This window comes from Triticum dicoccoides, chromosome 5A (assembly GCF_002162155.2).
Source record: "Triticum dicoccoides isolate Atlit2015 ecotype Zavitan chromosome 5A, WEW_v2.0, whole genome shotgun sequence".
NCBI lineage: Eukaryota > Viridiplantae > Streptophyta > Magnoliopsida > Poales > Poaceae > Triticum > Triticum dicoccoides.
The window spans coordinates 664,704,311-664,721,544 of record NC_041388.1 but is presented as its reverse complement, the minus strand read 5'-3'; the positions used below and the strand labels follow the sequence as shown (position 1 = coordinate 664,721,544).

Here is a 17,234-nt window from a genome sequence, read left to right as displayed (position 1 = left end):
GTCAGTGGGGCCCCTCCCTCTTTGCCGTCCGCTAGCCGACGGCAAAGAATCTTTGCCGTCCGCTAGCAGACGGCAAAGATCTGGCTGATGGCAAACTTGGTCTTTGCCATCAGCCAGTTCTTTGCCGTCCGCTTTTTGGAAGCTGATGGCAAAGAGCTTCTTTGCCGTCCGCTAGCGGACGGCAAAGAACTGGCAGATGGCAAAGTAGCTGATTCTAGTAGTGCATATCTGTATATGCTTGGCTCGTCAAGTATAACCTGAGTATTCCGCGTGTGCAACTGTTTTGCACCCGTTGTATTTGAACGTAGAGCCTATCACACCCGATCATCACGTGGTGTCTCAGCACGAAGAACTTTCACAACGGTGCATACTCAGGGAGAACACTTCTTGATAATTAGTGAGAGATCATCTTATAATGCTACCGTCAATCAAATCAAGATAAGATGCATAAAAGATAAACATCACATGCAATCAATATAAGTGATATGATATGGCCATCATCATCTTGTGCTTGTGATCTCCATCTTCGAAGCACCATCGTGATCACCATCATCACCGGCGCGACACCTTGATCTCCATCGTAGCATCGTTGTCGTCTCGCCAGTCTTATGCTTCCACGACTATCGCTACCGCTTAGTGATAAAGTAAAGCATTACAGCGCGATTGCATTGCATACAATAAAGCGACAACCATATGGCTCCTGCCAGTTGCCGATAACTCGGTTACAAAACATGATCATCTCATACAATAAAATTTAGCATCATGTCTTGACCATATCACATCACAACATGCCCTGCAAAAACAAGTTAGACGTCCTCTACTTTGTTGTTGCAAGTTTTACGTGGCTGCTACGGGCTTAAGCAAGAACCAATCTTACCTACGCATCAAAACCACAATGATAGTTTGTCAAGTTGGTGCTGTTTTAACCTTCGCAAGGACCGGGCGTAGCCACACTCGGTTCAACTAAAGTTGGAGAAACTGTCACCCGCTAGCCACCTTTGTGCAAAGCACGTCGGGAGAACCGGTCTCGCGTAAGCGTACGCGTAATGTTGGTCCGGGCCGCTTCATCCAACAATACCGCCGAACCAAAGTATGACATGTTGGTAAGCAGTATGACTTATATCGCCCACAACTCACTTGTGTTCTACTCGTGCATATAACATCCACACATAAAACCTAGGCTCGGATGCCACTGTTAGGGAACGTAGTAATTTCAAAAAAATTCCTACGCACACGCAAGATCATGGTGATGCATAGCAACGAGAGGGGAGAGTGTGATCTACGTACCCTTGTAGACTGACAGCGGAAGCATTAGCACAGCGCGGTTGATGTAGTCGTACGTCTTCACGGCCCGACCGATCAAGCACCGAAACTACGGCACCTCCGAGTTCTAGCACACGTTCAGCTCGATGACGATCCCCGGACTCCGGTCCAGCAAAGTGTCAGGGAAGAGTTCCGTCAGCATGACGGCGTGGTGACGATCTTGATGTACTACCGTCGCAGGGCTTCGCCTAAGCACCGCTACAATATTATCGAGGATTATGGTGGAAGGGGGCACCGCACACGGCTAAGAATATGATCGCGTGGATCAACTTGTGTGTCTAGGGGTGCCCCCTGCCCCCGTATATAAAGGAGCAGGGGGAGGTGCGGCCGGCCGGGAGGAGGGCGCGCCAGGAGGAGTCCTACTCCCACCGGGAGTAGGATCCCCCCCCCTTTCCTAGTTGGAATAGGATTCGGGAGGGGGAAAGAGGAGAGACAGAAGGAAGGGGGGGCGCCGCCCCCCTCTTCTTGTCCTATTCGGACTAGGGGGGAGGGGCGCGCGGCCCAGCCCTAGCCATCTCTCCTCTCTTCCACTAAAGCCCACTAAGGCCCATATACCTCCTGGGGGGTTCCGGTAACCTCCCGGTACTCCGGTAAAATCCCAATTTCACCCGGAACACTTCCGATATCCAAATATAGGGTTCCAATATATCAATCTTTATGTCTCGACCATTTCGAGACTCCTCATCATGTCCGTGATCACATCCGGGACTCCGAACAAACTTCAGTACATCAAAATGCATAAACTCATAATATAACTGTCATCAAAACCTTAAGCGTGCGGACCCTACGGGTTCGAGAACAATGTAGACATGACCGAGACACGTCTCCGGTCAATAACCAATAGCGGAACCTGGATGCTCATATTGGCTCCCACATATTCTACGAAGATCTTTATCGGTCAGACCGCATAACAACATACGTTGTTCCCTTTGTCATCGGTATGTTACTTGCCTGAGATTCGATCGTCGGTATCTCAATACCTAGTTCAATCTCGTTACCGGCAGTCTCTTTACACGTTTCGTAATACATCATCTTGCAACTAACTCATTAGTTGTAATGCTTGCAAGGCTTATGTGATGTGCATTACCGAGAGGGCCCAGAGATACCTCTCCGACAATCGGAGTGACAAATCCTAATCTCGAAATACGCCAACCCAACATGTACCTTTGGAGACACATGTAGAGCTCCTTTATAATCACCCAGTTATGTTGTGACGTTTGGTAGCACACAAAGTGTTCCTCCGGCAAACGGGAGTTGCATAATCTCATAGTCATAGGAACATGTATAAGTCATGAAGAAAGCAATAGCAACATATTAAACGATCGGGTGCTAAGCTAATGGAATGGGTCATGTCAATCACGTCATTCTCCTAATGATGTGATCCCATTAATCAAATGACAACACATGTCTATGGTTAGGAAACATAACCATCTTCGATTAACGAGCTAGTCAAGTAGAGGCATACTAGTGACGTTTGGTTTGTCTATGTATTCGCACAAGTATTATGTTTCCGGATAATACAATTCTAGCATGAATAATAAACATTTATCATGATATAAGGAAATAAAATAATAACATTATTATTGCCTCTAGGGCATATTTCCTTCAATGAACTCGAGAGGAAGAAGGGAAGAACAAAGGAGAGGGAGAGGGGAAAGGGGGAAGAACAGAGTGCTGGTGGACGAAGGGTTTATATAGGATGACCTTTAGTACCGGTTCGTGGCACGAACCGGTACTAAAGGTGTTGGAGGGGCCCCACTCTGACAACATACTTCCACCACTCTCATTAGTACCGGTTCATGGCACGAACTGGTGCTAAAGGTTCGCCACGAACCTGTACTAAAGATCTCCTGCCGCCTAGCCGTTGGAACCGGCACTAATGGACACATTAGTGCCGGTTCTGTTACAAACCGGGACTAATGTGTCTCACATTTGACCCTTTTTCTACTAGTGCCATATGATCCTAGCGCGCGGATTCAAAAGTTTGAAGACATGAATATAGATCAAATGAGATTCTCTCAAGTGATTGATTCACTCATGTACCTAGCTTGTGCTACAAGGACTGATATCGCCTTTGCTATGAGCAAGCTGAGCCGGTTTTGTTTCGAACCTGGGAGATGTGCATTGGCATATTGTTGAAAGAGTAATGTGTTATCTGAAAGGTACTGTGAGCCATGGACTTCACTATACGAGATACTCGATGGTACTTGAAGGGCATAGTGAAGGGCATAGTGATTCCAATTGGATCTTTGATGCTGATGAGATAAAAGTCATAAGTGGATTTGTGTTCATACTTGATAGTGGTGTTGTTTTCTGGAAGTCTTGCAAGTAGACTTCTTAACTAAGTCAACACTGTATCAAAGGGTAGTATCTAATTTATCTTTTATTTACTCGTTCATGTGATAGTTGTATATTATGTGTTTATAGATGTTTCAGTTCTATGTTCTGTACGTGCTCACATGTTTAGATATAGATATGAGTTGCATACTGTTAATTTCATGTTTTTTATTTACTCGTGGATTAGATTAATCGAAAGTGTACTAATAATTTCAGCAATTTCTTGTGATAGATCGACGATGGCCTCAAATTATTCTAACAAGTGATATAATGAGAAAAGTCATGGAAGGTTCTAAAAATGGATGGTATTCGTCGAGTCAGCACGGTGAAGTCATCCAGGAGAGTTAGTAATGCAAGCCTTAAGCTGATCGATTGAAAACAAATACTTTCTACAACAGTCATCAAGTTAGATGGGGCGAGATCAAAGAGGCGACAAAAACAACAACAGTTGATGTCAGCGGGGTGGTTCGATATAGATCGCAATCAGTGCACGACATAACGCATGCACATAAAGTTCTTTTTATACGTATGTTAATTGTCTCTTTCGTCTCGCATGAAGCTTTGGCAAACCCTATTCAGCGCCTTAAGCACCCGCTACAGGCGTTTCTGCAATCGGGCGCATACCCACCCTCAGTGCTGGGCCGGCCCATGTGCCTTTTCCTTTCTCTATTTTTGAAAACGCAAAAAAGGGCGCCTGAGCACTGCTACGAAGTAACCACTCCGCCAACAAACCCCACGTGATAAGTTAACTCTTTTCCATTCTTTTCTTCTTTACACTTTTCTTTTCTTTTTCATTTTTCTTTTTTTCATTTTTTTCATTTTTTTTCGTTTTTCTTTTTATCTTCTTCCTGATTCAACAAAGTTCCTAACTATTTGGTGAACTTTTTTTAAATCAATGAACTTTTCTTTCAAATGCGCTGAACTTTAAAAAAAAGATGACCTTTTTTTCTGCGTGTCAGAAAATAGATGAACTTTTGGTTCAGATTCGATGAACTTTTTCCAAATTCAATGAAATTTTATTTAACTTTGATGAACTTTTTTCAAATTCGTTGGAATTTTTTCAAACTGGTGAACTTTTATTTAACTTTAATGTTTTTTTCAAATCCGAAGAACTTTTATTTAACTTTGATGTACGTTTTTCAAATCCGATGAACTTTTTTTCAAACTCGATTAACTTTTTCCCACATTGATGAACTTTTCTTCAAATTCGATGTTTTTTTGAAATTGATGAACTTTTTTCATTTTTTTCATGAACTTTTCTCAAAATCGATGAATGGTTTTTGAGTTCGTGAACTTTTCTTCAAAAATGATGAACGTATTCAAATTCACGATTTTTTCAAAGTAGTAGACAGTATTCTGCGAATAAATAGCCCCGCCACGCTGTTCTTAAATACTTGATGCTGGTATCTGTCACGAATGTCTAATGGCTCTAGTGGTTAGCTCAACTTCGAGATGAACGCAAGGACCTGAGTTTGAAACAAGAGAAAGGCATCTTTTCCCATTTTCGGCGTTATACATTCAATGGCATCCGCCTTCATGGGCCGGCCCAACAAAGTGGCGCGGCCGTGTGCGCCAGGGAGCTGTTCGGGCGCTTAAGGCGCTGAACAGGAGTTCTGTGAAGCTTTTGCCCCATACGTTTAGCTATTGGGCCGCCCGCTTTCGTCTATTTCTTTTCTTTGCTGGGTTCGTTCGATCAGTGAGTTCGCAGGTTTGCCCGTGTATATTATTTTTTCTATTTCATTCTTTCTTTTGTCTTTGTTTCTTCACGGCTTTTTGGCTTTTCCATTTTCTTTGTATTTTTATTGGTTTTCTTAGTTTCTTTCTCGGTTTTCATTGGTTTTTATTTGTTTCTTTCTTGGTTTTCATTGGCCTTTTCGTTTTGTGTCTTTCTTTTTTTGTTATTTTATATTTTTATTAGTTTTCATCAGTTTTTTTGTTTCTTTCTCTAAGTTTCTATGTTTTCATTCTTTTGAATTCGTTTCTTTGGGGTTTTCATCACCTTTGTATTCGTCATTTTTCATCAGGTTCCTTTTGGTACAACACATGTAAACTTTTTTTGGTCCACATTCAACATTTTTTGTATACATCTGAAACGTTTTTATATAAAGTGTTAACATTTTTCAATTACATGATTAGCATTTTTGTGGACTTATATTGTTTTATGTCTACTTTTTCCCATACACTTTGCACATTTTTGGTATATATCTAATGCATTTTTGCAATACATGTTTAACATTATTCGGCTACAAGACTAATACTTTTTGAAAACATGGTCAACATTGTTTCTACACATATTTAACACTTTTTTAAATGCTTGACTAACATGTTTTAATACATGGTTAATATTTTTCTAATCACATTAGTTTTTTTCAAATGCTTGATTAAAAAATCAAATACAAGATTAACATTTTTTTAATAGATGGTAAACATTTCTTCTATACACATTTAAAAAAATTCAAATGCTTAATGACTGTTTTAAAATACTTGTTTTTTTCAAGTGCTTGAATAACATTTTTTAAATACAAAATGAAAATTTTCAATACATGGTTAACATTATTCTATACAGATTTAATGTTTTCAGAAGCTTGATTAACATTTTGAAAATACTTATTTAATAGTTTATTCAAATTCTTGATTAATATTGTTTAAATGCATGATCAACTTTTTTCACGCAGATTGCATATTTTTTGTATACATGAGAAACATTTTCTCTATACGCATTTAACAATTTTTCAAATGCTTGCTGATCGTTCTTTTCAATGTTTTATGTAATGTCTATTTGCAACTAATTTGTTTATAATATTTGAAAATATAAACAAAATATTAAATAAAGAAACATTAAGAAAAACGAAAAAAAAACAAACAAAAGCAAGGCTGTGGCCTCCCAAGCGTCTACTATCGCCTTCAGCGATGATTCCCTATGTCTTACTATAAGCGAGACGGAGTCTGCGTCGTCAGCGACCTAGCGTGTACCCTACATCGTCCGTTTCTCTTTTGGGCCGGCGCATTTCGGACTGCTTCACCACCTGCATGTTGGGGTGGCAAGCCCAGACCTGCATGAAACAATAGCCTAGTTTTCTGTTTTGTTTTTTTTTTCACTTTTTTGTTTGTGATTTTGATTTCTTTTTGTCTGTTTTGCTTATACCTCCAATTTTTTTAGCAAAATGTATTTAAAAAATAAGTATATATTAAAATTTAAAAAAATGTTCAGCACATATATGAAAAATGTTTTAAAAAATTAATCAAGCATTTCAAAAAATGTTAAACAAGTGTTTGATTTTTTTTAATGTGTATAGAAAAAATTTAGACCATGTATTAAAAAATGATAAAATTTTAAAAATATGTGGAAAAAATATTTAAAAAATATGCTTTATGGGAAGGGCCAATCCTATGTGGCGGACGCAGGACCACTGACCGGGCACGCCCAGGCACTCCTCATATTATGGGTGCTACACAACCCAAGCATTTAAGAAGGCTTTGAGGGGTTCGGCTGGATCAACTTTTTGCTTCTCTCTCTTGTCCGGTCAATGGTTCCCGCGCCCACCCGGTCAATTTGAGGAGTCCGGTTGTAGATATACTCTTATAATAGTGAATGGGGGAGCACATATTTTATAGAATGAAAAATGAGCTAGGAAGTATTCTCTCGGATGCTCTGATACCCAGCTAACGTTGACCACTGTATTCCAAAAATTCTGAAACCTGCATGTTCTTGCATGACCTTCAACTGGAAATGAGTCATGGACACATGGCTTGAGATGTGACTTTTATTTGGAGGCAACAGAAGTGAAACACAGATTCAGAACTACTTTCTCTGTTCATAAATATAAGATGTTTATATATATGAACAGAGGGAATGAGGGAGGATATCATAATACAAGTGACTCCAAATCCAGATAGATGCAAATAGTTACAGATGGCCAAATCCAACAATCCTTACAATACTCCTTTACGTTGCAGTTCAACTGCTATACAAGCAGGTACAGTAGAGAGCTGAATAGGTACAGTTTCCCGACAACAGATTCCAGATACCAGCTACAGCTTATCCAGCAGGGGATTTTGGCATGCATCTGGTACAATGCTGGGCGATACTACTGAGCTGATATCTCAGCGTAAATCATGAGGATTCGGTCAAGTGAGCTTCAGATACGAAGTGTCATGGTATATATGTACAAAAGCCATGTGTAAGATCTACCCATTACATAAATGCTACCAGACTATGGTTGATGTGGCCCAAATCATGATGCGGATGTTGATAGGATCCACGACGATCCAATCAAAGCTCTGATGACAAGCCAGTGGACATTGCGGCTCTGCTGGTAAGTGCGGGCCTCATTGTCACCAGAGCAGATTCATTTGCGCCTGCCCTAAGAGCACTTCTTCCGGCTTCCAGGAATCTGGAGACAGCATCCTCTGCGTAACGGTTTGCTTCTCCTACACTCATTGTCTTGCCAATATCCGGATAGCTGTTGAGTACATGGTCACCGTTGAGCTGAGAGGCGAGTTGAATCAACTCCACTTGAAACTCAGATAGAGATTTATCTTCATTAGCACCAAATGGTCGCAGAGACTTTGTAACCTCTGGGAGTTTCTCTGTTTCAAATAAAAGGATTATATGTGATTAGGATGCCAACAGAATCAGCAATTTATATCCATAAATCCACGTTGAGAAGCAATCTTAAACATTGTTAACTCCAATAACAGAGCATGTCAAAACACATTTACTTTTTCTTTTTCAAAATTCACTAACCACAGCAGGAATAATGCCAATAAAGAAATCTATGTCATAACTCCAGCATATTAGTGTAGTAACAATGTAACATGCTGAACTATAAAAAGTATTTACCTGGACAGTCAGTTCTTGGCGTCTTTCGAACTTTGAGGTAGTTCTCAAAGGTCCCGGCCCATGCATCCCTCTTTGTCAGGTAGTTAGCACGTAAATTAAATAGCTTCTTTACGGTTGCAGGAATGGATGAATGCTCATATCGTGAGTTTTCAAATGGACCATTTGGTTCATGGATCGCTGCACAAATTCAAAACAACGTACTTAATACTAAGATATTGATATACAGAGCAAATCACAAAAAGGTAAGATTTACGTTATTACAAATGTACTCCCTTCCTATATCAGCCTAGTTTCAAGATGGAGAGGTTAAGCTACTGGTTCAAGTTCCAAGTTTTGTCTATTTCATAAAGACGTAAACAGGAAGCAAAATGGCATTAGAATGAAACAGAAAGCAAGTCCCCCTCTTGATGACAAAGCCTGTAAAATTGCAACCTATCCAACTACGTGTCCACATAGAATGCTACTTGCCAGGCATGCAAGAGGACAATTGCAGCATATGTAATCACTAAGATGGATCATGGGTAGTACTAAAAATGCTGCGAAATTCATATTCAACATTTTATGGAGAGGTTAAGCAACTTGCTGAAGTTCCAAGATTTGTCTACTTAATAAAGGGACAAACAGGAACCAAAGATGGCGATAGAATGAAATAGCAAGCAAGTCCACCTGTCGATGACAAGGGCCCCAAAACTGCTACTTGTCCAACTGTGTGTCCACATGGTCACATGAATACTTGCCAGGCATTCAGGGGGATGTTTGCAGCTTATCATCAGCAAGATGAGTACTACAAATCTTCAATTGTTCATATCGAATATTTTAAAATGAGGAGGCCCTCAGTTCATCAATATGTATGATTAGAAACAAGCTCACCACATGGTTCTATACCAAAGGAATGCTTCTATGCTAAATGAACAAGAATTCATCATACTAACGCCGATCATCTTTGAGTTTGTCTTCCTAACAGAAGCACGGCACAATCTAATCTTGGCAAGTCAATTCATTCCTATTGCTTATAGACATTCAATTCAAATGTAAAGAAAGAAACAACTAGTTGGTACTCACCAGTGCCCTTCTCAATCCAGGGGGAGATGAGGAAGCTGGGCACGCGCACCCCAAGTCGGTCGAATTTGAAGTAGTAAGGGTCAGGACCAACAATCCCGTCGGGCTGGGGCACCCCGACGACGGGCGTGGGGACATGGTCATAGAAGCCACCATGCTCATCATAGGTGATGATGAGAGCCGTCTCGTTCCACTGCGGGCTGGCTCGCAGCGTCTCATAGACCTCCTTAACAAACCTCTGGCCCCTGGCGACGTCGTGCGACGGGTGGTCGTCGTTGGCAGGGAACTCCTTGCAATCGAAGTACCTCTGCTCAATGACGACGTAGTTGGGCAGCTTGCCCCGCGAGGCGTCGAGCTTGAACTTGAGGCTGTACTGGTGGAACTTGACGAGGTGCTTGAGGCGGCGGAGGCTCTGGTAGAAGAGCGTGGCCGGGATGTTCTGGTAGTAGATGCCGAAGGAGAGGCCATCCTCCTCGAGGCTGTCGAAGATGGTCTTCTGCGGGAAGCCGTTGATGAGGTCCTTGCGGGCGTTGAAGGTGAGGCCGTGGGAGGTGGCGGAGTGGACGAAGAGGCGGTTGGGCTGGGTGGAGGTGGGCACGGAGGCGAACCAGCGGTCGAAGACGGCGAACTCGTCGGCGAGGGCGGCGTAGACGGGGACCGAGTCGGGCGCGAAGCCGCTCATGACGTTCTGGGCCATGCCGAGGCCCATGCCGCGCGCGTTCTGCGCGAACCCGGACATGGGGGGCGGGACGGCCGAGGTGTCGGCGGAGCCGAAGATCTGCTCGCGGATGTCCTCGAAGCCGTGGCCGGGGTCCGAGTCGACGTAGCCGGCCTTGTCGGTGACGAAGATCTCCGGGGAGGCCGGGTCGGACGCGTTGAGGCGGTTGGACTCCGTGCCGGTGAGCCCGTCGATGTCGGGGCGGCCGGCGCGGAGCCAGCCGAGGACGTGGTCGAAGCTGCGGTTCTCCATGACCACCACCACCACCGTCTTGACGGGGGAGTGGATCTCGCGCTTCTTGCGGCGCCGCTTCATGCGCGGGCCGTGGTGGCCCCCGTCGAGGCAGTGCGCCGACACCACCAGGGCCAGGAGGAGGAGGCCGACGAGGAGGCGCCGCTCTCCGGCGGCCGCCATGGCGCCGGAGCCGGTCAGGGTCGGCGCGGGCGGCGGCGGCGGTTGGTGTTCGGCGAGTTGTTTTGTTTTGGTATTAATTACCCTTTTTAATTTCGACTGGGCTTTGCTTTCGCGTGCAGGTTGCGGTGGCTGCGCTCTTGTAGGATGGGGCCGGGAGGGTGGTTAGGCTGTTGGAATGGGAGGCCGACGGGTGGGCCCGTATGGTGATGAAGTGGGGCCCAGGTGTCATTCTTTTCGGTGGGTCGGCTCACACGCTGTAGGCTGACTGGTGGGGACAGAACATGGACATGTGGGGCCGCGATGGCATTGTTGCAGGTGGGTCGTCGATCTGTTTATCCGCATGGTTATTATTTCTCCCCCTTTTTTTCGAGATACTCCCTCCGTTTCGCAAAATAAGAGCATCTCCACTAGCTTGTCTATATATGGATGTCTATACTCGTTTTTCACGACGTGAGCCCAAAATAAAAGTCCAACAGCTTGTCTATATAATCGTCCAAATATACGCATCCTCTAAATCAACCTCGACAATGTCCACGCATGGACAATGTAAAGACGTTGTCTAAACACGAGTGCAGTCATGATTTCCTCCTCTCCTCAGCAACGGTTCACCTGTCATGGTCCCTGTATATAGACGTTTTGATGTAAAACTGGATATGTATATGAGGGAATTTTTTTATACCATTATCTATATGAATATATAGACATCTAAATATACACATGCTATTGGAGATACTCTAAGTGTCTTAAGCTTAGTACAAATTTGTACAAAGTTAAGACACTTATTTTGAAACGAATGGATATTAACTTTCTCCCCTTCACCCAATGTGAATGGATATGCTACAAGAATCTGTAGATATTTTCTTGTCGTTGCGTGGATGTGGGCTACAGCATGACCACACACATGGATGGTGTTGTGTAACATGCACTGGTCAACTGTAATACGTACTAGCAACATGTCAAAGTCTTGCCTTTAATTTACTTTTAAATATGTAGCTCCGATTTCTGGCTTGCTAGTTACGGTTCACAGCAACTACTAGAAGGGTAGAAAAAGAATGGACAAAATATGTAGCTCGGAACTCCCCTGGCGGCGACGTGTAGGGTTTTGACTCCTCTGGCGATTTGCCAGAGTTCCTGCTAACCTGCGAGTTAGCGAAGCCCCGTCGGGGTGCCTGCTATCGGGATCGAGACTGCCATCTCTACTTGGCACTCTGACCTCTCGGTGAAGGGCGCGAGGGGAACCAATCTAGGTTTTTTCGCCATGGCAAGCAATGGATCGGGAGCAAGCAGCCAGAGCAGAGTCTCGGGAGGAAGAAGAGATGGGAAGGCCCCCATTGATGATCTCCTCATGCGCCTAGATCTACAGGACGAGGAAGATGACGATCTGAATTTTGATGAGGAATTCCCGGATGCATCTCCGCAGGCAGAGTTCATGGCGATCTGCCGTGTACACACAACCAAACCTTTCTCAAGGGAATCGTTCTATACACATATGAGGGCGGCGTGGAGTCTGGCCCAGGACGTGAATTTCAAGCCGGTGGGCAAGAACTTGTTCATGCTCACTGTTAATTGTCTGGGAGATTGGAAGAGAGTTACTGAACAGGGTCCGTGGTTGTTCTGGGATAATGGTGTTCTCATTGAGCCATATGATGGTTTTCAGAAGTTGGACCTGGTAATTCTTGATAAGATCTCTGTCTGGATACAAATCCAAAACCTACCCTCGGGATACAGGAGGAAGGAGGTCCTCGAAGCATGGTGCAAGAGAGTTGGGGAGGTTTTGTATGTAAATCTCTCTCCTCGCAGAGATGGGAAGTCTGTGAGGGTTAGGGTAAAACTTGATGTGAACAAGCCCCTGACCAGGTTTCTATCGATCACGAAGAATGAAGAGAAGGTGTTCTACCAAGTGTTCTATGAAAAAATTCCTAAGTTTTGTTTCGTTTGTGGTCTTCTAGGGCACACATGTTGGGGAACGTAGCAGAAATTTAAAAAAATTTACGCATCACCAAGATCAATCTATGGAGTAATCTAGCAACGAGGGGAAGGAGAGTGCATCTACATACCCTTGTAGATCGCTAAGTGTAAGCGTTCAAGTGAACGGGGTTGATAGAGTCGTACTCGTCGTGATCCAAATCATCGATGATCCTAGCGCCGAACGGACGGCACCTCCGCGTTCAACACACATACGGAACTGAGACGTCTCCCACGCCTTGATCCAGCAAGGAGGAGGGAGAGGTTGAGGAAGAGAGTCCAATAGCAGCACGACGGCGTGGTGGTGATGGGGCTCGTGGTTCTCCAGCAGGGCTTCGCCAAGCACTATGGAGGAGGAGGAGGTGTAGGAGGAGGGAGGGCTGCGCCAGGTTCAAGGGTGTGGCCGCCCTCCCACCCCTCCACTATTTATAGGTGGGGAGAGAGGGGGGCCGGCCCCCCTAGATCCCATCTAGGGTTGGGGGCAGCGGCCAAGGGGGGAGGAGTGCCTCCCAAGTCAAGTGGAGGCCCTCCCCCTTAGGGTTTCCCCTCTCCCATGCGCATGGGCCTTGGGGGGCTGGTGCCCTTGGCCCATTAAGGTTAGGGCGCCCCCCTACAGCCCATGCTCCTGTATTGGATGTGGTGGAACATTTTCCGGACCTCCGGACCCCTCCGGAATCCTCCGGAACCTTCTGGAAGCTTCCCGGTACAATACTGGAAAAAACCAAACTTTTCCCGGAACCCGAACAACAACTTTCCATATATAAATCTTTACCTCCGGACCATTCCGGAACTCCTCGTGACGTCCGGGATCTCATCCGGGACTCTGAACAACATTCAGTAATCACATACAAGTCTTCCTAATAACCCTAGCGTCATCAAACCTTAAGTGTGTAGACCCTACGGGTTCGGGAACCATGCAGACATGACCGAGACAACTCTCCGGCCAATAACCAACAGCGGGATCTGGATACCCATGTTGGCTCCCACATGTTCCATGATGATCTCATCAGATGAACCACGATGTCGAGGATTCAATCAATCCCGCATTCAATTCCCTTTGTCCAACGGTACGATACTTGCCCGAGATTCGATCGTCGGTATCCCGATACCTTGTTCAATCTCGTTACCGGCAAGTCTCTTTACTCGTTCCGTAACACATCATCCCGTGATCAACTCCTTGGTCACATTGTGCACATTATGATGATGTCCTACCGAGTGGGCCCAGAGATACCTCTCCGTTTACACGGAGTGACAAATCCCAGTCTCGATTCGTGCCAACCCAACAGACACTTTCGGAGATACCTGTAGTGAACCTTTATAGCCACCCAGTTATGTGGTACACCCAAAACATTCCTACGGTATCCGGGAGTTGCACAATCTCATGGTCTAAGGAAATGATACTTGACATTAGAAAAGCTTTAGCATACGAACTACACGATCTTTGTGCTAGGCTTAGGATTGGGTCTTGTCCATCACATCATTCTCCTAATGATGTGATCCCATTATCAACGACATCCAATGTCCATGGTCAGGAAACCGTAACCATCTATTGATCAACGAGCTAGTCAACTAGAGGCTTACTAGGGACATGGTGTTGTCTATGTATCCACACATGTATCTGAGTTTCCTATCAATACAATTCTAGCATGGATAATAAACGATTATCATGAACAAGGAAATATAATAATAACCAATTTATTATTGCCTCTAGGGCATATTTCCAACAGTCTCCCACTTGCACTAGAGTCAATAATCTAGTTCACATCACCATGTGATTAACACTCACAGGTCACATCGCCATGTGACCAACATCCAAAGAGTTTACTAGAGTCACTAATCTAGTTCACATCACTATGTGATTAATACTCAATGAGTTCTGGGTTTGATCATGTTATGCTTGTGAGGGAGGTTGTAGTCAACGGGTCTTGCCATATTTAGATCCCTATGTATTTCGCAAAACTTTATATCGTAGATGCTGCTACCATGTTCCACTTGGAGCCATTCCAAATTATTGCTCCATTATACGTATCCGGTATCTCTACTCAGAGCTATCCGGATAGGTGTTAAGCTTGCATCGACGTAACTCTTTACGTCGAACTCTTTATCACCTCCATAACCGAGAAACATTTCCTTATTCCTCTAAGGACAATTTTGACCGCTATCTGGTGATCCAGTCCTAGATCACCTTTGTACCCTCTTGCCAGACATGTGGCAAGGCACACATTAGGTGCGGTACTCAGCATGGCATACCGTATAGAGCCTATGACAAGAGCATAGGGGACGACCTTCGTCCTTCCTCTTTCTTCTGCCGTGGTTAAGCTTTGAGTCTTACTCAACTTCACACCTTACAACTCAGGTAAGAACCCCTTCTTTGACTGATCTATTTTGAACTCCTTCAAAAACATGTCAAGGTGTGCGTTCTTTGAAAGTATCATCAGGCGTCTTAATCTATTTCTATAGATCTTGATGCCCAATATGTAAGCAGCTTTATCCAGGTCTTCCTTTGAAAAACACTCTTCAAACAACCGTTTATGCTGTCCAGAAATTCTACATTATTTCGGATCTACAATATGTCATCCACATATACCTATCAGAAATGTTGTAGTGCTCCCACTCACTTTCTTGTAAATACAAGTTTCTAACAAACATTGTATAAACCTAAAAGCTTTGATCACTCCATCAAAACATATATTCCGATTCCGAGATGCTTGCTCTAGTCCATAGAAGGATTGCTGGAGCCAGCATACTTTTTAGCATCCTTAGGATCGACAAAACTTTGATTGTATCACATACAACTTTTCTTACGAAAACTGGTAAGAAAACTTGTTTTGACATCCATCTGTAAGATTTCATAATCGAAAAATACAGCTAATGCTAACATGATTCCGACGGACTTAAGCATCGCTATGGGTGAGAAATTCTCATCGTAGTCAACTCCTTGAACTTGTGAAAAGACTCTTTCCCACAAGTCGAGCTTCATAGACGGTAACATTACCGCCCACGTCCATCTTCTTCTTAAAGATCCATTTATCTCAATGGCTTGCCGATCATCGGGCAAGTCCACCAAAGTCCATACTTTGTTCTGATATATGGATCCTATCTCGGATTTCATGGCTTCTAACCATTTGTCGGAATACGGGCCCACCATCGCTTCTCCATAGCTCGTAGGTTCATTGTTGTCTAACAACATGATATCTAAGACAGGATTACCGTACCACTCAGGAGTAGTACATATCCTTGTCGACCTACGAGGTTCGATAGCAACTTGATCCGAAGCTTCATGATCACCATCATTAACTTCCTATTCAACAGACGTAGGCGCCATAGAAAACATCTTTATGTATTGCATCACTCTCTGGTTGAAGTAAAGATTCGACAACCTCATCAAGTTCTATCTTCCTCCCACTCAATTCTTTCGAGAGAAACTCCTTCTCGAGAAAGGACTCGTTCTTAGTGACAAACAATTTGCCCTCGGATCTGAGATAGAAGGTATACCCAACTGTCACCTTTGGGTATCCTATGAAGATGTGTTTGTCCGCTTTGGGTTCGAGCTTCTCCGGCTGAAGCCTTAAGCATCGCAGCCAAACATTAAGAAGTGACAACTTTGGTTTCTTGCCAAACCAATGTTCACACGACGTCGTTTCAACGGACTTAGATGGTGTCCTATCTAAAGTGAATGCAGCTGTCTCTAACGCATAACCTCAAAATGAAAACGGTAGATTGGTAAGAGACATCATAGATCGCACCATATCTCATAGGGTTCGATTACGACGTCCGGACACACCATTACCTTGTGGTGTTCCAGGTGGCTTCAACTGTGAAACAATTCCACAATGTCTTAAGTGATTGCCAAACTCATAACTCAGAAAATCCCCTTTTGATCAGATCGTAGGAACATGATCTTATTGTTATGATGATTCTTAACCTCACTCTGAAATCGCTTGAACTTTTCAAACATTTCAGACTTGTGCTTCATTAAGTAGATATACCTATATCTACCCAAATCGTCAGTGAAGATGAGAAAATAGCGATATCCACCGCACGCTTCAATTCTCATTGGATCACACGCATCAGCATGCATGATTTCCAACAATCACTTGCCTGTTTCATTGTACCTGAAAACGGGGTCTTAGTCATCCTGCCCATGAGGCATGGCTCGCATGTGTCAAGCGATTCAAAATCAAGTGACTCCAAACATCCATCGACATGGAGTTTCTTCATGCATCTTCCGCCAATATGACCTAAGCGGCAGTGCCACAAGAAAGTGGTACTATCGTTATTAACTCTACATCATTTGGCGTGAACATGTGTATTACTACGACCGAGATTCAATGAACCATTCACATAGGGTGCATGACCATGAAAGGTATTATTCATGTAAACAGAATAACCATTATTCTCTATCTTAAATGAATAACCGTATTGCAATGAACATGATCTAATCATATTCATGCTCAACGTAGACACCTGATAACATTTATCTAGGTTCAATACTAATCCCGAAGGCAGATGGAGCGTGCAATGGTGATCTCATCAACTTTGGAAACACTTCCAACACATCGTCACCTCGCCCTT

At 43.9% G+C, this 17,234-nt stretch overlaps 1 protein-coding gene across 1 annotated transcript; it reads right to left on the bottom strand.

The window, feature by feature from the left end:
- Positions 1-7,532: 7,532 nt before the first annotated feature.
- On the bottom strand, positions 7,533-10,795 carry LOC119303918 (non-specific phospholipase C1-like). The gene is made up of 3 exons (XM_037581068.1): positions 9,566-10,795; positions 8,504-8,680; positions 7,533-8,250 (listed from the first exon to the last, which is right to left on the bottom strand). The coding sequence occupies exons 1-3, from the start codon at positions 10,692-10,694 to the stop codon at positions 7,934-7,936; spliced, it is 1,623 nt and encodes a 540-aa protein (XP_037436965.1). The 5' UTR covers positions 10,695-10,795; the 3' UTR covers positions 7,533-7,933.
- Between the last annotated feature and the right edge of the window lie 6,439 nt (positions 10,796-17,234).

Excerpts from the sequence above, each read along its gene's own strand:
- LOC119303918 (XM_037581068.1), bottom strand. The coding sequence starts at position 10,694 with ATGGCGGCCGCCGGAGAGCGGCGCCTCCTCGTCGGCCTCCTCCTCCTG. Across the intron at positions 8,681-9,565 it reads CTGGATTGAGAAGGGCACTG|CGATCCATGAACCAAATGGT; the intron begins GTGAGTACCAAC and ends GAATTTGTGCAG. Across the intron at positions 8,251-8,503 it reads GCCAAGAACTGACTGTCCAG|AGAAACTCCCAGAGGTTACA; the intron begins GTAAATACTTTT and ends TATTTGAAACAG.